A 20098-nucleotide genomic window follows, 5' to 3' on the forward strand; every position below is an offset into this window, starting at 1 on the left:
GTTGTGGCCTCTCCTGTTGCAGAGCACAGGCTCCGGATGCGCAGGCTTAGCGGCCATGGCTCACGGGCCCAGCCACTCCGTGGCACATGGGATCTTCCTGGACCGGGGCACAAACCCGTGTCCTCTGCATAGGCAGGAGGGCTCTCAACCACTGCGCCACCAGGGAAGCCCTTATTGATATATTTGACTAACATTTTCAGACATTTGCTATGGCCCATTTGTGTTCAGGTTCTAAAATATGTCTTGTGAACATTATTTTGCATAAATGTATTTTCAGAATTCCATCTCCGAAAAGCAAAGTGAAGTAGTTTTACAAAGCCTGCCTAATTAAAAACATTTCTTATTTATTCTATTTAGGTTATGCTTTCCTTAATGAATTTATTTATTCTTTAAGATTTAATAACGCTTCCAAGAATGTTTATTATCCAGCATGGGACTGTTGGGGAACTATAAAAATTGGTATAAAACTGTATTATTGTAATTATAACAACACTTGTGGTGGAGAATGAGAGGAAAAAAGTGAGAAAGCATTATTATTATTATTATTATTATTATTATTATTATTATTTTGCGGTACGCGGGCCTCTCACTGCTGTGGCCTCTCCCGTTGCGGAGCACCGGCTCCGGACGCGCAGGCTCAGCGGCCATGGCTCACGGGCCCATCCGCTCCGCGGCATGTGGGATCTTCCCAGACCGGGGCACGAACCCGTGTCCCCTGCATCGGCAGGCAGACTCTCAACCACTGCACCACCAGGGAAGCCCGCGAAAGCATTATTTTAATGCTAATAGAGTGAAATAAGACCATGGCTCAGAGGGGTTTTTTTAGGCTTTCTTCATGGCTATAAAGTTTGTTCTCTTAAGTGATAATGGTATTTGAAAGTCTTACGTATCTATTAAGTTTGTCAAATATGTCTCTATAGTGCGTTTTTCTCCTAAAATATATATGAGTTATAGTAAACTGGTTTGCATCAAACCCAATAGAACCCTAGCCATGAGCACTGCTTATTATCAGAAATTCACCAGTAAAGGAAGAGAATAAAATGAATGTATTGCATATTTAGGCTACTGCATGTAAAAGTATCGGTTAAGAGCAGGGAATTTGGAGTTATACAGACCTGGGTTATACCATTAATATGGTTATCAATGTATAGATGCAATCCATTTCTGTACAAAATTTATTGGAGGAGAGTCCTCCCCCACTGTCTCTTTTTAGCTTTATATCCTAAAATACAGTTAATTCATCTGTGTATTCATGCAAATATGGAATTTCCTGTATGGATATTCTTTTGTAGTTCTGTTTGGGAACAGAGAGGTAACGTTAAAAAAACAAAGAGAAATTTGTACACGTTTTTGGAGAAATCAGATCTTTAAATAAAACGGAAACAGTGACATTAAGTGTGAATCCACTTGGTAAATACTGAATGAAAAAACTAGTTACTGTTCAGAAGGATTTGGCCACTTAATTTTTAACACTTTGAGTAAATAGCCACATGAGTTAAATTACTTTATGTGAGTTTCCCTCAAGATGAGACAAACTTATTTTACTTTGGGCTACTGACCTGCTGTACTGATTTAGTATTTGAGATCTAAGCAGAAGAGATGATTGTAGTGAACTTATTTTTGGCCTGGGGTGTAAGCTGCAGAAGATGTACCTAGATTTGATATAATCTTTTTCTTTCCCTTTTTCTTTTCCCTCCCTACCAACTGTAGACCAAGTTGGAATCCTTTAATACATGATCGGTGGTGATATGAATAACTGACAACACTTCATTGAGCCTACAGCTGTTTCTGTGTCTTGATGGTTAGTGCCTAAAGCTTATCTAATCAGACCTGTGTAACACCAGTTAACATTGCCCATTTAGGTAGTCTGTATGGCTTTCAGGTTTTGCTGTTGGAAAGCTTGGAGAGGAAAGCATCTCTTTTTCTGGATGACAAGGATATGAAAAATGATAATGGCAATGGAATGCTAGTTATCCTTTTTAAAGAATTTGAAGAGATCACAATTAAAAACTTAAGTAGACAGCAAAAAGTGTTTTTCTACTTGACGTCTTAAAAAGAGAAATTGGAAATGTCTTTCTGTATTCTACTTCTTTGCTTAATTGCTGAAAATAATTATAATGATGATGGCTATCATATTTTGACTCTTTTTTTAATGCGCCAGACTTTGAGATGAGTACTTTACCTACCATTTTCATTTATTCTTCACTTCATTCTAACACTATAGATTATTTTTGTTTTGACTATTTTATAGATGGATGTGTTACTTTTACCTTTCTGAATCTCATTCTCCTCTTCTCTATAAATAAAGGGATAGGCAGAGTTGGAGATTTTAACTAAGTCTGTTTTTCTTCAAAGTTCTTGATCTTAATACTACTCCTACATGCAATAGCCTAAATATGCAATAAATTCATTTTATTTGGTCCCATTCCTGGTGAGTTTCTGATAATGAGCGGTCACCATAGCTTGTCTTCTACTCAATTTGATGGGAACTAGTTTATCTTAAGACATCGTTTGACTGATGTTGTTATGGTTCATACCCTGGGCGGAAACTATTGTCAGAGGTTATAGAGGGCAGCAAAGAAGGAACTATGTATACTTCTGAGAGAAGGTAAACCCTGGTTTTCTGAGTGTGCGCAAATATAGAAGGGAAGACCAACCAATAAGACAATGAGCCTTAATAATCTGATTATACATATACACAATGGAATATTACTCAGCCTTAAAAAGAAATGAAATTGAGCTATTTGTAATGAGATGGACAGACCTAGAGTCTGTCATACAGAGTGAAGTAAGTCAGAAAGAAAAAGACAGTACCGTATGCTAACACATATATATGGAATTTAAGGGAAAAAAATGTCATGAAGAACCTAGGGGTAAGACAGGAATAAAGACGCAGACCTACTGGAGAACGGATTTGAGGATATGGGGAGGGGGAAGGGTGAGTTTTGACAGGGCGAGAGAGAGTCATGGACATATACACACTAACAAACATAGTAAGGTAGATAGCTGGGGGGAAGCAGCCGCAAGGCACAGGGATATTAGCTCGGTGCTTTGTGACAGCCTGGAGGGGTGGGATGGGGAGAGTGGGAGGGAGGGAGACGCAAGAGGGAAGACATATGGGAACATATGTATATGTATAGCTGATTCACTTTGTTATAAAGCAGAAACTAACACACCATTGTAAAGCAATTATACCCCAATAAAGATGTTTAAAAAATAATAATAATAATCTGATTATATCAGCTAGAGTGACTGTCTTACCCAGTGCCTTCATAGTGTCACATCCTTCCTAGTGCCCCATTGCCTTCATGATAAAACCTGTGGCTCCTTTTCTTTGAACCGTTGCCTGCTTGCCTACGAGTAACAACAGTGATGGTCGTAATAGTTGAAATAACCAACAGTTATGGACCTTACATGAGTGGTTGCAGATTCCAACAGTTTTTTCCATCTCAACCTTTTGGTTCCTCACAATATACAAAGGTAATAAATGTACTAACTGATCGTGGCAATACTCTTTCATTAGTGAGTTTTTAGGATTTGGGGATATTTGCATATATTTTCTAATTTAATTCTTAAAACAACCCTCAACATTGTTTCATAATTGAGTAAACTGAGTCTTAGAGACATTAAGTAACTTGCCCAGTATCACACAGCTGGGCAAGGGATGAAGGCTTGATTAAAACCTGGGTCTGTGATTCTAAACCTGGTGTGCTGAACCAGAAAACCGTTAGAGCCGTATCGGAGATTGTCTGACTTAATTCTCTAATTTCAAACAAAACTTGATCACAAACAGAGAATGCCAGGCTGTGGCCTGAAGATGTGTACTCTTTGATTTATTAAATGCATTTGATTTGGGGGCTGACTTTTTTTTTCTTTTTGTTGGTTGGGTAGGGGAGCATTCCTGTTGGCTGAGGGCGCCTTCTCTATCACTGGGCTGCTTCACACATCCAGCTTTCCCGCCAGTCCTGTAAAGATATTTGCGTTTATGACTTTGGTCTCAAAGGTCAAGAGCAAACAGCTCACTTTTTCCTTGAGTGTTTTGAGAAACAAAGATTCCACAACCACTTTCCTCTGGGATGTTCTGTTACTCTGCCAACATTGAAAAGATACTGCTTACTTTTAGTTTTAAGCCATTTCCTCCTCCCTTGCCCAGCCCCACTGAATACATAGAACAACTGCTCAGAAAACCGTTGATTTCCAAGAATACAGTTCTTCAATACTCCCTTTGCATCTTGTCTTTAATAAACCTTTCCCCCACGTAAACTAGCCTTCCCTTTGACATCTCAGATGGCTGACAGGTAGTTAACTCCTCTGGCAGATTGGTGTCTCTGCCACATGGAAGTGTGTTTACACAGTAAAATTAATACTTCCAGCCCGGATTTATTTAGCATCTTCTGACACTCAGAAGAGCCAGGGAACCCATGTGTTGCTCTCCCTTGGGATGGTTGAGTATTAGATTAAACTCGCAGGAAATATTTGAATGTCCTCAATAAACAGACTTTGTATTTAGGCACATTGATGTTTTTTGAAGTTCTTTATTGCCTTCATTTTCAAAGTCGGTTTGAGAGAGCTTTTACCAGTCACTTTTGGAAGTTATGTCATTACCACTTCACTTGTTGCTTAAAAAAAAAGAATTGTAAATCAACTACTAACTCTGGATTTTTTTTTGCAGATGCAAAAGAAATTGTTTTAAAAGCCCAGATCTTAGCTGGAGGAAGAGGAAAAGGTATCTTCAGTAGCGGTTTGAAAGGAGGCGTTCATTTAACAAAAGAGTAAGCCAGGAAGTTTTAATTCCTTGTCTTTGGGGCAAGCAGTTATGGAAGATCCTGCTCATGATTGAAAGGAGCAGCGAGAAAGAGGGCTGGGGTGGAACTAGGAGCAGGAGGTGGCACATAAAGGAAGTAAATTACAGGTCGAGGGCTCTGGCAGTGCCTTAGCTTCCCTTCTCCTCCCACAAAAGGATTTTTGTTCACTAATTGGTGAAAACTTGACACTCCTGTTCTAGACAATCAGTGGTTCATCATGTTTGATATGGTACCACTTACAAATTAAATGCTGCTTCTGTAATGCCACTCTCCTACTCAAGAACCTGCGGTGGCTTCCCATTACCAATGGCATCACTGGTCCCTCCTGTCTGATAGTCAATTCTTCCTTTATCTGAACCTGTCTGATCAGCTTTATATCCTATGTCTCCACACACTGAACACTTTCCTCTCCTCTCCTGTCACATAGCTTTCATGGTTACTTTGATTCTTCCCCTTTCCTTTATCCCCATCTTTGGTCTTACTTCCCAGATTGCCCACTATCCAGTATTTGTTATTCAGCTCTTATCTTAGTCTGCTATGCATTTCAGCATTGTGTCTCTACTATGACTGTAACTTATTTGGCGGGAGAGGATAGCAAATGTAAGCAAGCTTCTTTTTGTTTCCCTTCCCTCCCCTCCCTTCCCCTCCCCCGCTTCCCTCCTATTGTTTCATTCATTCATATATATTTTGTACTCAGTGAGCCTCTGGTACAGTGCTAGGCACCTAGTGTATGAGCAGAAAGCACCATGGATTCTATGAAGGTGGAGGTGGGCCCTGGGCAGGGTGGACTTGGGGATATAATACAGACTCTACTTTAAAATGATTTTCAACAGAGACCTTGACTTTCTTTTCTTTCTTCTCTCTCTCTCTTTTTTTTCTCCTCTCTCTTAGTCCTAAAGTTGTGGGACAGCTGGCTAAACAGATGATTGGGTATAATCTAGCAACAAAACAAACTCCAAAAGAAGGTGTGAAAGTTAACAAGGTAATGTGAATGCTTTTGGTCATTTTCTGTGTATGTGTTAAAAAAAAAAGAAAATCAAATCATACTTCAATTTTGACAGTATCAAATGAAGCAATGCACTTTGGCAACGTGCCATTTTATTTTTGAAACCTCACATAGTTAATTCTGTGTGTGATGTAACTTCAAGGAGAAATAAAAAGGATTCTAAAGTAGTAATAGTGTTTATTGTCATCAGCATTTAGTAAAAATGGGTAGTGATTGAAATAATACCTTTTTCTTTCAGAACACAGGCACGATTCTATTTAAAGCCAAAAGACCTTGGCATAACAGCTCCTAGACTCAGTGACAGACATTCTCTGCTCCCTCGCAGCCCCACCCTCATCCTCAGTATATCAGAATGACTGTACCCGTTACAGTTGTTTTTCTATGTGCCCCTATAACTTACGTTAAGATTGTTAGCATTTTGACCCACTGTTCTCACTGGGAGTATGTTGTATTAGTGAGGTCTCTTGGGACACCCAAGTGTGTATAGGGCACGTACGTGTATACATACGCACACAGAGAAAATAAAGCCGAGAGCAAAGTGGCCTGCCTCAGCCATGAAATTGTGAGTGGCAGAGCTGAGGCCAGAGCCTAACTTAACCGTGAGAGCGTCTGTCTTGGTCCCGAAAAGGACACTGAGCTGGAGGGAGATGGAGATACTGGAGGGTCATTAGCTCCTCCCCTCTAAGAACACAGAGCCTTTCTAAATGTCGAGGAAGCCCACAAACAAGACTGGTTCTGGTTATTTCCCTTTCCCACTGCCTCGCAGGTAGATGCAAGAACTGTTTACATCTTAAAGTGGTTTTTCGAATTTATTTTTGTTCAGCCCAGCGTGGTACTTTTTTTTTTCCTTTTTAAACTGGTTATGGGCCTTTACCTGTGTAACGTCTTCAAAATTTGTCCCCAGAGGATATGATTAGTAGTTTTGTTTGTAGGAATTTGTTACTTTATATGGACACATGGGGTTTTAGATTAGAGTTTGTGATACCTTTAAAAAGCATATAAAAATACACAAAAGAAGATTCACGTTATATAGATATGCATAAAATTAGTTTTGTAGGTCAGTTCATGAAATACTAGAGATAAGTGCATTATTGTGAATTGAGTCATTGCCAGGAAGCTACCAGAGTGATTTATTTGTAAGTGTTTCTTTTCCTGATTGCAAAAGTGATTAACATATGTAAAAAATTCCAATAATACAGAAATATAAAAATTAGAAAAGTAAAATTTCCCTCTGTTCTCACCCCTTAATTGCCATGCTTTGTTTCTGTTCTTTTTCTCTGTAAAATGTGTATTACATTTTGTAACATGTAATACATTTTGTAACAGTATTATTATATACAACATTAAGGAACATGCATTTTTAATTTATGGAATCTTTGACATCAATCAGAAGTTCCCAGATTATAGAAACTTTACATTTCTAAGTTTGTTCAAGAAGCTATTTAAGCACATTACATACATCGATTCACATTGGTTTTTTTTTCCTAAGTCTGTGTTTGTGGTGTGTTCCTTGGGATAGTAATAGGGGAGGTGAGACAGTGCTACTCATGTGCTCCATGAGTCAGTACCCGTACTGTTTACTGTTTCGCAAAGAGATTAAGTTCAAAAACTGAGTACACTGTTAACCCTATCTCATCGCTGTCCTGTTACACATAGTTTGTACACTGGCTCTCATCCACACACTACAATTTGAGTAGCATGATATATAAAAAACAAAACAAACAACAAAAAAATGAAAAACAGGTTCATTGGTCAAATAGGGTAAAGTATGTTAAAAAACTTTCCATACTGGAAGACTCCAAGAAAAGGCTGTGTTGATGATATTGTTTGTGTCAGTCACAGATGAAGATTATTGAAATGTATCTAACTGAACTTCTCATGGCATGAGTGTTGGTGGAGTCCATTTAGATTCTCTCTGTAACAATCCCTAAAGTATTTTAATATCCTGGCTCATAGGCAGGGCATCTTAATGTCAAAAAACTGGTCTGTATATAAAAATTTCTTGAATTATCTATTGACAGTCATCATTTTCCTGAAAATGTTTTTTTGAAGAGTGATCGGTTGTTTCTACCAAGCAGGAGCTGTTTGAGGCAGCAGCTGGTCTTTGCAAATAGAAATTTGATGGAATGTAGAGCATATCTGTCAACACTTTAGAAGATTAAGAATAGGACTCTTGAATGACACTTATCCTAAAATGTTATAACGTTGTATTGCTTGTCAGAATAACTACTGAAAGTTATTAAATCTGGCTCGCTAGACTAGCTCTGTATTAGAAAGTGACTTGAAATCAGAATGGTTCTATGAAAATCCTAACACCGTGTGCCAAGAAATATTTCTTACAAACTCATGAGCTACCATTTATGATAGAAGAATCACTATGAAACCCCTTATAAGGTACTTTATTTTTGACCAGTCATAAATTCCATAAAGGTGTGAAAAGAAGTTCTGTATTCATTACGTTATAGCTTTCTAGATCATCATATACTTATCACATTTCATGTGACTTAAAAATTAATGCTTTTGTGGCTTCTGGGTAGCTAAAATCTAATGTCACTTAATCAGTAACATTTTTTGTGAAACATATTTCTGAACTTTGAGGAAAAGCAATGTATGTGATTTTATTATTTTCACTTCTAGTACTGATTCTTCATGGATATTCTTATTTTCTTTTAAAAAACATCCAAGACATCTGTTACTATTTTTGTTGGGAGTGTTGGTACAGCCTCTCTCTCCCAAGGAAATTTAATAGTACTTATCAAAATTTTAAATATGAACAATATAAAACTTAGCCATTTTACCTTTATATACCTTGACCACAGGGATACTAAAACAATGGAGCAAAGCTATACGTACAGAAATAATCACTGAGGCAGCATTTTAGAAACATGAGTCCACATAAATTGTCATCAGGGACATGGTCAAATAAATATTGACATATAAGTACTGTGTAGTCACAATGAAGAGAGAAAACCATGTACAATCCAAGTTGTAGTATTAAGATTAAGAACATAAAGGAAGAAAGAAAGGCATTCAAGCGTGTATAATATGTATCTGTGTGCAGGAGATTCCATGACTAATGCTTGCAGACACATAGGGAAGAGGTAAAAGTTAGTAGTGGTTTTTCCTGGCAGGGTTGCTTCGTGCCTCTGTTGAGGTCGTGCAGAGCAAAAGGACACCTGTCTGGCACATGTGTGGAGAAAGAACTCCTTCCATCTGATTTGCCTCCTGCCCATTCATGGTCCTGGAATATGACCACATCCTCATAGAGGAAGGGATGACTTTTTCTGATTATCACAAAGGTTCCATATGGACTCGTGATCACTCTGACTACTGGGGCCCAAGGGGTGTGTATGTGCAGCAGGGAGCTGCTTTCACTGTCTCCTCTGTATACTTTTAGTATCGTTTGCATTATTTTCAAACAAGCAAATATTATGTTTGTAATTTAAAAGAAAGTATAAATTGAAATAAAAATACAGTGATCCAAGAGACAGAAGTATTCAAACATAGGAAGCATCAGACATACCATAAAAAGAATCCTTCTTTGGCAACCAAACTTGGTTTTCTACCAGTGCAATCTGAGAAAAATCAGTGTAGTAATATATATGTACTGTTAATGTCTCAAATTAAAATAACAGCTGCTTCCCTGGAGTTTTTCTTAAGTGTCAGGGTTTCCGAAGGAAGAAGAAAAAGACGATTAAAGTGGGAAGGTTCCTTGAGGCAAACCGAATACCTGTCACTTGAACAAGTTATCAGGATCAATTAAGGAGGTGAAAATGGGCACTGTGCACCATGAGAGCAGCACTCTCAAATCTCACTGGGTTTAAAGACCCTGAAAATGAAGCTGTTTGATTTGTGTAGCAAGTTTGTATAGATTTCCAAGAGGAAATCAGCTCGATGCTGACTTAATTTGACTTTCCCACTAATGTGGTAGGTGATGGTTGCTGAAGCCTTGGACATTTCTAGGGAAACCTACTTGGCCATTCTGATGGACCGGTCCTGCAATGGCCCTGTGCTGGTGGGCAGCCCTCAGGGGGGCGTTGACATTGAAGAGGTGGCAGCTTCGAATCCAGAACTTATTTTTAAGGTATGTTTAGATTCCTGACTATGCTCTGTTCATTGATTGTTGCTATACAACCTGTTAAAGATTTAGTGTGGAGTCTGAGCCAGGTAGACTGTTCCTGGGATTTAAGGCATGAAGATATTAAGTCCTTTTTCTTACTGGGTGTCCAGTTGAAGGTTGGGTAGATACAAAGTATGTGCTTTTCAAGGTCTTTTTCTTTGCTTTTTTCCCCTCCCTTTGTTTTTTTCTCCTTCTTGCCTTTTCTTTCCCCCTCATTTCTTTCCATGAAGTTGACTGTGATATTTCCATTTCCTCTTGGTTAACTCTACCCCATTTAACAGTATACATGACCCAGAAATTCTCTCCTAGGAAATCAGATGTGAACTAGAGACTGCCTTGATGTCTTTCAGTACTGGTAATGAATCCTTCTAAAGGCCAGATTCTATCAGTTTGTTTCAATTCATTAAATCTTGTGTGTGGGTTTTTGTTTTGTTTTTGATATTAGGATGAGTTTCTAGCCAAAGAGACCTGAAGTCAAATCCTAACTAACCAGTACATTTCTCAGTGTCTCTAAGCCTCATGTTTTGAATGAGTAAAATGAAAATGGGGGTAATTCCCACCCCATAGAATTGTAAGGATTAAATGAGGTGATGTATATAAAGTGCTTATCAACCTACCTCAACGATAAGAAGAGAAACCTAAGGTCTTTAGAACTATAATCCCAGCTTTTAATTGTGAGTTCTTAGTGTCAAAAAGAAATCACAAAAAAATTTTTTAGCAGAAACATTCATTATTCCTTTTAGAAAGTGATTTTTTTCCCTCCAAAAACCAAGGATTTTATTTCTTGAAACTCTTCATTTATATAAGGTAGTACTACTTTGGAGATTAGTTTTAAAATATTTTCACCAATGTTACATATTTAAGTTAACTACTTTGGAAGTTAAATTGAGACTTTACATGGTGGCTTTCCAATAATACCTACCCATTTTTGAAATTAACATGATTTAAAACAAACCATTCCATTTGTTAAGAGAATACATGAAATAATATGTATGAACAGCACTCAGTATCTTGGAGGGAATGGCCCTTTGTAGAGCTAGGGTATTATTAATAATTATCATCATCGATAGAGTGTTTAAATCATAAGGTAATATTTAACCTGTATAAGACAAGCTCTAAACTTAACAGCAGTATTAGGCAGGAAAAACTTACTTTGGAAGCCTTCCAAAAAATGTCATAAAAATTAACTGCCTAAGTATTCGTCACTGCCATCTGTATAGTAATTAAAAGTGAAAACTGGCCTCCGATTGTCTTGTCAGCATGCCACCCTGAAAAATTATATAGTTTTTGGAAAGGCTGTTTTATAGATGGTCTGCTAATTAAAATATACCCTATAGACAGCTGTGGTGGCCCAGCTCAGAGATCTCTGGAAAGGTGCCACACTTTAATTACGCATTTGCAAATAAATACTAAGTATTTTCTTTTGAGGTTGTAAATCTTTTCATTTGACTGTCTGAATTTTGCTCATTTGATTCATTTTTATTAGGAGCAAATTGACATTATTGAAGGGATAAAGGACAGCCAAGCTCAGCGGATGGCCGAAAATCTAGGCTTCTTTGGGCCTTTGAAAAACCAGGTACCTGAGCAATTGGAGGCCGGTGTGTCTGACGTGTTTCAGAAAATGTTTGGGAACTTGCTAATTGCCTCTAATGTTTGTGATTATCAGGAAATAGGGTAATTTATTGTTTTCTTTTTTTTCCTCTAGTTGTTTATAATGAAAAAATATTTACCTGATGTTCCAAAGAGGATGTTCATGACATGTGTGTTTATATATATATATGTACTGATATATCAGTATGTATGTGTGTGAGAGTGTGTCGCCTGCAGACACATGCACTTTGTTATTTATGTTGGTCTCTTTGTCTTTTTGGTAGCATTGCAGCTCCAGCGCATGAATTATAAGAGGCAATATAGTGGTTAGAAGCACAGGCTGTAGAGTCAGGCAGTCCTGAGTTTCAATCCTATACTGCTACCCAGTACATGTGTGATTCAGACCATCTGAACGTCTCTTTCATCGTCTGTAAAATGGGGTGGTGAAATCCTAACTGAGAGGGTTATCATGAGGATTGAGTAACCTGATGTGTGAAAGTGCATATTCAATACTCCAGAAAGGTCAGTTATTATTGTTATTAATAATATACATTACTTAACTAATTGCTGTTCTTTCATAGCTAATGGGCATTTGAGATGAATGTTAATGGCACAGAGGTGATATTTCACTGAAAACAGCTTAAATTATGCCAATTTAGTAATTATATCCCTTGGTTTCAAAGACAGGAAAATCACCCTCTGAGCTATTAATATTAAGGGAGAGAGTCTGTCTTGAGCATCACAGTCCTGCACTGCCCTTGGTCCTGCCCATAGAGCCTGATTTTATGTCTACCTAGGCAAGCTTCCTTATCTCACAATTAAATCAGAAGAATTTACTGGCTATTGTTTTCCTCTTCCATTACTTAGAGGAGCCACCTTGATAACCCTTCATCCTCTGTGTGCATGCATGTGTGTGTGTGTGTGTGTGTGTGTGTGTGTGTGTGTGTGTGTGTGTGTGTTGTCCTAGAGCTCTAGGATTGTTATAGTTTCCTTTAATTTAGTTGGGTAACGTTCCTCCAGTAAAACAGTCAGTTGTGCACTCTTTTTTTTCCTGCCTTTACTTTTTCTTTTAATTGATTCTATCTCTAGAAGTTTAAAGGGTAACAATAAGGCAAGTCCTAGAAGGGTGAAGCAGAATAAAACTTTAAAATATATTTGTTTCAATTAGAGAGAACAGCACTTACTTGAAGACTGGGGAAAAGGCTCCAGTGGAAAGCTAAAGGTTCAAAATGATAGTAGGAAACAGGATCATCGGGGACTAAACCTCAGTAGGAAATAGAAAGGGCCAGGCTTCAGTGGACAGCTAGAGGAATTAATTGTCGTTTCCGAGACCGGCAAAGAGACGCCAGGTTAGTGACCTGCTGAAAAAGAGATAATGGAGGATTTGTGGGTAAGGGCTGCAGTGGCTGGTTTCACTTCCTGAGTATGAGGCCACTAACTATATTAGCTGATCATGTGAGATTTATTTAATGGCTTCTTGTGTCTGGGTGGTGGTCACGGAGAGCCACTCTCCATGTAGTCACTGTGTTCTAGCCACACTGTCCTACAGTCAGTTCCAGAATGTGCTCAGTAACCCTGTTTACATCCTCTGTACCCCTTTTAACATCTGTATTTCTCTTGGACATTTGCAGTCACCTTTGATGGATTCTCATCCGCACCACAGCAGGGACTTGGTGAATCTTGCTTACTACTGTGTTGCCAACAAAGTGCTTGGCAAATATATTAGATGCCCAAGAAATATCTGTCATATGCATGAATAAGTGAAATAACACATCTAGGATGTCCACTTGGAAGAGATTCCTAGGGAGTCAGGGATGGGTAGCTGTAAGTGACAAGAGAATAAATTTGGAGTGGATAAAATCTGCTGACCACATGGCTTGAAAACTCAGGAGGTAAACATAACAGAGTTCTAGAGAAGGCAATAATAGTATTATGTACACCATCAGTCCCTCCCCCCAACATAATGTAAGAGACAATTAAGTTATTTATAGCTCTTAAATGACTGAATCATGTCTTCCCAGTACCCTAAACACTCTAGGTTTTAAGTGAGTTACCTATGGAAGGAAGATGAACATGCAAGTTCTCAGGGGTCATTAGTAGCTATATTGTCATTATATTTTTGACTTAATATACTGAGGAAAGTAAAGAAGTGTTTTAAATCAGGTTTTTTTCTTTTTCCTTTTTTCATTGTTGTCTCTATGAAAGGCTTTAAATCTTCATTTGCTCAGCAAAGTTGGACCAAGGTCATCTGCTGAACCCTGGCGAACAGAGGTGATAACTAGCCATTGTTTCCTAGGGGCTCAGAGGGCAGTGGTCGGCCTTCTGACAGTGAACACAGGAGGGGGGGTGTGAAGGAGAGAGAGAGAGATCTCAGCTGTCGTTGTGTCCACATTTGTTCATCTGGGGCCCCCCGTTTATATTTGTACAGTAGAACGTGGAGCGCATGGCGTAGCAGCACGGGGAACTTTTGGAGCTGTAGATTTAGGGACCTCTGCTTTACAGCGCTTCCTCCAGTCATGGGGCTCAGTGTACTGTGAGCAGAGGAGCCACCTGAGAGGAGGAAACATTTATTTAAATGATCAGCCATTGGTGATCTTTTGGTAAAGAAATGGTATCTTAGAGGCCCCTCGACTCAATGTGACTTTGAAAGTTACTTGATTTTCATTTAGGATGTGGTTTGGGCCTTTGGAGGTGCCTCACTCATGGACAAACGACATATAAAATGATTCTCTTATAAAATTATTAATATCTTTCCTGTGACTCATGCCTGTTGTCTCTAAAATATGATGTATTAATATTAGGTTTAACCAAAAATAAACATCATCCTGTGTAAAAACCTACCAAGTATATGTTCCTCGTGAAAATACATTTCAGCAAGAGCTGACTGAAAAGACTGAAGCCATGGGAAAACTGAATATGACTAAAATCCGCAAGTTCCTCAAGCATCTCTTATCATCTATACTATTCATTTCTAAAAACAGGCACCATGAATTGGTAGCATGCGCCTCTAGGATTTAAGCTGATGAAAATATCCAATAAACCAAGTTAATACAAGCTCATTAACCCTTCTTGGGTGTGGTTTGTACCTCTGGCTACCTTTAAGAACCATATATGAATGTTGATGATATTAATTCCTGGAGTGCAAGAGAAGTTTTTCAAAATTTTTTTTAACCTGTTAAAACATTTTTGAAGACGTTGGTAAATTTGTCAGGGTTTCGTGCATATGGCCCTCACGATACATGATGTTAGGCATTTCATTTTTTTGATTGCTTAACAAATAACCATAAAATAACATTAATTGTGGCAAAAAAGAAACAAAACAAATATTCCGTACAGCATGGTTACTGAGGAAGTAGGTGGCAGTGGCAAGCTGGCTAACTGCACATTTACTAGCAGGATGTTTTCTTTGACTGTGTTTAATCTGTTTTTTAAATTTGAACACATTTAGAAAGCAGGAGAGCCAGCTCAACTTGCCACAGGCCTTGCCATTTCCTGTTATTACACCTGGGCAGACTGACGACGCTTTGCCTGGAGAGCCTTTGTAGTCATTTGGTGTATAGCCTCTGGAATAAGGCCCGTTCTGTCTCCAAGCCAGGCTGGATCTCCCTTGTGGATATTACAACACAGATTTTATAACATATACCCCTTGTAGGTCTTACAGCATAGATCTAGTCATGCTTCAAAAAATGTTTATGGTCCGCCTTTACACAATAGTAAACAATTGTAATAACGAATGCCCCCCAAGTGCTGTGTCAATGTATAACTACAATGGCAGTAACACGAGAAAATTCAGCCTTCATGCTAAGCTAGGTTAATGTAAGCTTTAGAAGTTTTAAAGCAACCCAGGTGTTCGTAGACAAATAAATGGGCAAAAAAAATGTAGTATATACATATACAGTGGAAGGTTGTTCAACCTCGCGAGATCCTGACACGTGCTGCAGTGTGGATGAGCCTTGAGGACATTTTGCTAAGTGAAATTAGCCAGTCACAAAAAGACAAACATGTATCATTCCATTTATATGCGGTATCTAGAGTAGTCAAAGACTGGTTGTTAGGGACTGGGGGAGGGGAGAATGGGAAGTTGATATTTAATGGGTACGGAGTTTCCGTTTTCAGGATTCTGAAAAAGTTCTGGAGCTTGGTTGTACAACATTGTGAGTGTACTTGACACTGATGAACTATACACTTAAAAATGGTTGAGTTTGTGAATTTTATGTTATGCGTATTAAAAAGTTTTGAAGTAGCTGGGATAAGAACTTATATATGTATGCACACAGAAGTTATTTCTGTTATGCAGTGTATCCTTATTATTAAATTAATGATTATTTCAACCATTATTTATTGTGTTGACTCTGCACAGAGGCTGAATAACTGTGGTGGATGCCACGGTGACCAGGGTAGACATCATGCCTCTCTTACGCAGCTCACATTGCACGCTCATATTGATAACCTGGAAGATCCCTAAAAATACAAAAAATATTCAGCAGTGAGTCACTTAATCTGCTCTACACTGTAACTCAAATAAAATCTGTTTGCATTTATAAAAATAGAGTAAACATTAAATAAAGAAATTCTTAAAACGTTTTTGAAAAAATAATGGTAGAATTGTGAGGGTGGGACCAACCTTTTTCAAGTCCAGCACAAAGCCAGAAGCCAAGAATGACATTATTATTATCAAATTTCCATGCAGCAGAAGTAACAAAAATATGGGCAAAAGATAAATGTTAAAGGGCAAAAATATTTGCAATTTCTATGAGATTAAGAGCTAAATTCCTTCATGTAAAAACGCCTCATATAAATTAAAATGAGAAATACTAAAATCTCAACAGAAGAATCGGCAAAATTCACAGCAGAGGAAATACAGATGCTTCAATATCACAGAGAAATGCTCAGATTCATTTACAGTAAGAGCGATTCAAATTAAAACCATATATGAGGTACCCATTTTTACCTAGCATTCTGAAAGATCCAGATAGCTGATGGTTGTGAGTAGAAAAACAACCTCTGATGCTGGTTTGTAGAAGAAGACATTAGTGAAAGCCTTTACCAAGAACAATTTAATAAAATCTTTTATTATGTAAAATGCTCACCCATTTTTGTTCCACTCCAGGGAATATATCCTACAGATGTTTAATCATATGTACGATATATATGTACAGATATAGGTAAGGCAGCATTTGAAGTAATGTCAAACTACTGGAAACCAAATGACCATTATTTAAGAGACAGGTTAAATGAATTACGATACATCCATACAGTAAAATATCATGCAGCCATTTACAAGATTGCTCTCTTTGTGTTGCTGATGAAGGCCCTCTGAAACCTATTAATAAAGAAACAAGGTATAGAACCAAGTTGGGTTTCTTAAAAAAGATGAATGCAGAGTGTGTATACTTGCATATGCATAGCTGTATCTCTTTTTTTTTTTTTTTTTGCGATACATGGGCCTCTCACTGTTGTGGCCTCTCCCGTTGTGGAGCACAGGCTCTGGACGCGCAGGCTCAGCGGCCATGGCTCATTGGGCCCAGCCACTCTGCGGCATGTGGGATCTTCCCAGACCGGGGCACGAACCCGTGTCCCCTGCATCGCCAGGCGGACTCTCAACCACTGCGCCACCAGGGAAGCCCGCATAACTGTATCGCTTAACGAAGCATCAAGCTGTAAGTGGCTGCTGCAGGAGGACAGATGGGGGCTACGTGGCTGGGGAGTCTGGTGAAGACCCTTGTGTACCTTGGGAATTTTGTATCATGTACATGTACTATCTAGCCAGAAAAAAAATAATATTAAAAAATATTCAGTTTTACTCATTATGTTTGTTTATGTCCACTGGCTTTGAAATTAGGATTTAAAGAAGTTTACACATGTATATACAATAAATTAAGATAATATGAATTACATACATCTCCAGGAGTTCTTTACTCAATACCAGAACAAAGAAATCACTAGTATTTACCACAGTGGAACTTTATTCTAGGTAATTGGTTATGTAGGTGCTGTGAGAGCAGAGAAGTTTCAGAGTGGACAGAGAGGCAATGCAGAACTAAACAACAGCAGGAAATTGTTGCTCCCTGTGTGCTCAAGGGACAAAGTGAGGCAGTGGTATTACTGGACTTTGGGATACAGAAGTTGGGACCCTGGTGGGAATTAAAGCCAGAGGAGACAGAAAGAAAGGGGTAGAGATACCCCTCTTTTTCCTTCCTCCCACCTCCTGTCTCTCACCGCTGCTTTCCACTGGCTGAACTGAAGCCAGCTGGCCCAGGAGCCTTGGAAACACAGCCTGAAAGTGTCAGCTCCCTTGATACAGAGTAGAGATGGGGAAAAGCCAGAAACGAATCTGAGGGCAAATAAGGCAGGATGGGAACAATGAACAAAAATGTAGCAATGGGAAAACCATGGCTGGGAAATAAGACGGAGCCAAGAATGAGACCGAACCCCAGCATTCAGCCTTGATTGCCCATTGCACAGTCTCACTGTGCTGCATCACAGGCTGTGTTCACTGCAGGTGCGAGCTTTCCAGGGTGCTGTCACGCCTCATTTGTGATTCTTCCCCAAGCCCCGGCTCACACAATGCCAGCCTGCTGTGACATGAGCAGTTAATAAATGTTGGTTGAAAAGAATGAATGAGCCAGTGAATTTCAAGCAGAGTGAGAAAGATGAAGTCAGGGACACAACACCAGGGAAACTGTGGATATTCTTGCTCTTTGTGGTTAATGCCTTTGGAACAAACGGTTTTTAGTTTGAAGTGTGCTATTTAGAAAGTTTACCATTTGGGACTTTCATCTTCCTGTTTTGCAACTATTTCCATTAGACACTCAGTAATTGTTTTTTCACAGATTATAGGTTTGGATTGATGAATATAATAACAGTTTTATTCCAGCCTAATAAGGAAAACCTTGTCAATATAAACTCTCGAAATCATGTTTACCTTTTACTTAAATGGAGCTTGTTTGTATTAATGATTGTAGCTCATATGGTGCTATAGCTCACCTAATAGGGACACGATAATTTTCAAAAAGATTAAGAACGTTTTTAGGCCGTACTGAAAATATTTTGTTTTCTTGATAATGGTATTTCCTGGTGTCTGGAAGAAAGGTGAGCAATTCCTTCTAATGAATAGCAATAGAAATTAAAATAATTATGCTTTTCTGTTTTTCCCTTCAGAAAACCTAACTGAAAATAAAGACATAACTTGCTATTTTTAAGGTTTCACTAGTCCAGCAAAATAAATGTGTTGTTTTTACTGCTTTCATGTAATTTCATTTCACTTGATCACATTTAGGCTGCAGATCAAATTAAGAAGCTGTATAATCTCTTCCTGAAAATTGATGCTACTCAGGTGGAAGTGAATCCCTTTGGTGAAACTCCAGAAGGACAAGGTAAAAAAAAAAGAGAAAACAAATTAATGTAATTATTTATGCAAACTATCAATTGTACAAAAAGACTGTAGTAGCAGCCTTGCATTAATTTCCTTCAGTAATTTAATTTCTGCCATAGTTTCAAATGCTCCCATGATGCAGTTAAAGATTTCAGCCCTTGAGTTTGTTTGTAGCCAAATGCCAAGCCTCCAGGAAAGTTACTTCTTGTTTTATTTAGAAACATCCATCCACCATCACCCTCTAGTTTTCATGCCCCTCACTGCTGCTACATGGTAAACTCTTTGTCAAACTCTTTCCCGTTGTTTCCATTGTCAAACTCTTTCCCGTTACTTGGTTAGCAGCTTTCCCTTCAGGTGGGAGAAGGAGACATTTTTGTGGAGAAGGTTTTTTCTTCCCATTGGGTACTTGTAGTGTATCAATAACTGTCTTATATCTCAGCACCTACCACCCTTGCACCGTGTCTTGCATACAGCAAGTATTCAGTAAGGTCTTATTAATTTGATAGCAAAAGCTTGAAAATGTGCATGTGTTTATGGTGGGGGGGTGGAATATCAAGGGGGTAGGATAGTGATAATGTAAATTTCATGAACCTTGTCTTTTTTAGTATCTTTCAACACCAGTATCTTGTTTGCTGCTTAGCTTGTTGTGAGCAGACAGTAAATAAGGATTTGCCATTGGACTAATAAATGCCCATTATGTGCAAATACAAATAAGTTCTAGACCAGCGTGCATGGTACAGTTTTTTCTCTTTAGTATATTTCAGAGATTGTATAGTCAGACTCAGAAAATTTAAAATACCATGTCCTTGGAACCCAGAGAGGCCTGGGATTGCTGTGTTCCAGCCACACATGTGGGCTAAGCCTCAGTTGTTTTTTGTTTGTTTGTTTGTTTTTGTTCATAAGTCCAAAAGAGTGGGTAAAAATGATACCTATCTTGTAGGGCAGTTGTCTAAATGAGGTGATTGGTGTAAGCATCCAATGTTAGATACAAAATAGGCTGGCCCCTGACATTCATAAAATGTATTCTTCTCAAGGAGTATAGAAGTGGTCTAGGAAAGGTATAGATTTTATATTTTTAACTATTTTTTTTTTCTGTTTTTAAAGATTTCAGATTAGGACAGGCAAAGAGCTCATGTTTAGGAAACCATTGAAATTAATAGGTTGCATGGTTTACACAAGTGACCACTAGATAAAATTCTGTG

General features: G+C 38.4%; 1 protein-coding gene across 2 annotated transcripts in view; it reads left to right on the forward strand.

Annotated features, from left to right (window-relative positions):
* SUCLG2 (succinate-CoA ligase GDP-forming subunit beta) overlaps nucleotides 1-20098 on the forward strand; it is a 262478-nt gene that overhangs the window by 122703 nt on the left and 119677 nt on the right. The window contains exons 3-7 of one of the 2 annotated variants that reach the window (XM_065884508.1): nucleotides 4673-4772; nucleotides 5697-5787; nucleotides 9743-9895; nucleotides 11418-11507; nucleotides 18801-18897. In XM_065884508.1, the coding sequence (XP_065740580.1) occupies nucleotides 4673-4772; nucleotides 5697-5787; nucleotides 9743-9895; nucleotides 11418-11507; nucleotides 18801-18897 (531 nt within the window). The remainder of the gene's footprint in view (nucleotides 1-4672; nucleotides 4773-5696; nucleotides 5788-9742; nucleotides 9896-11417; nucleotides 11508-18800; nucleotides 18898-20098) is intronic. The other variant, XM_065884509.1, reaches the window with a different exon arrangement.

This window comes from Phocoena phocoena, chromosome 10 (assembly GCF_963924675.1).
Source record: "Phocoena phocoena chromosome 10, mPhoPho1.1, whole genome shotgun sequence".
Classification (NCBI taxonomy): Eukaryota; Metazoa; Chordata; class Mammalia; order Artiodactyla; family Phocoenidae; genus Phocoena; species Phocoena phocoena.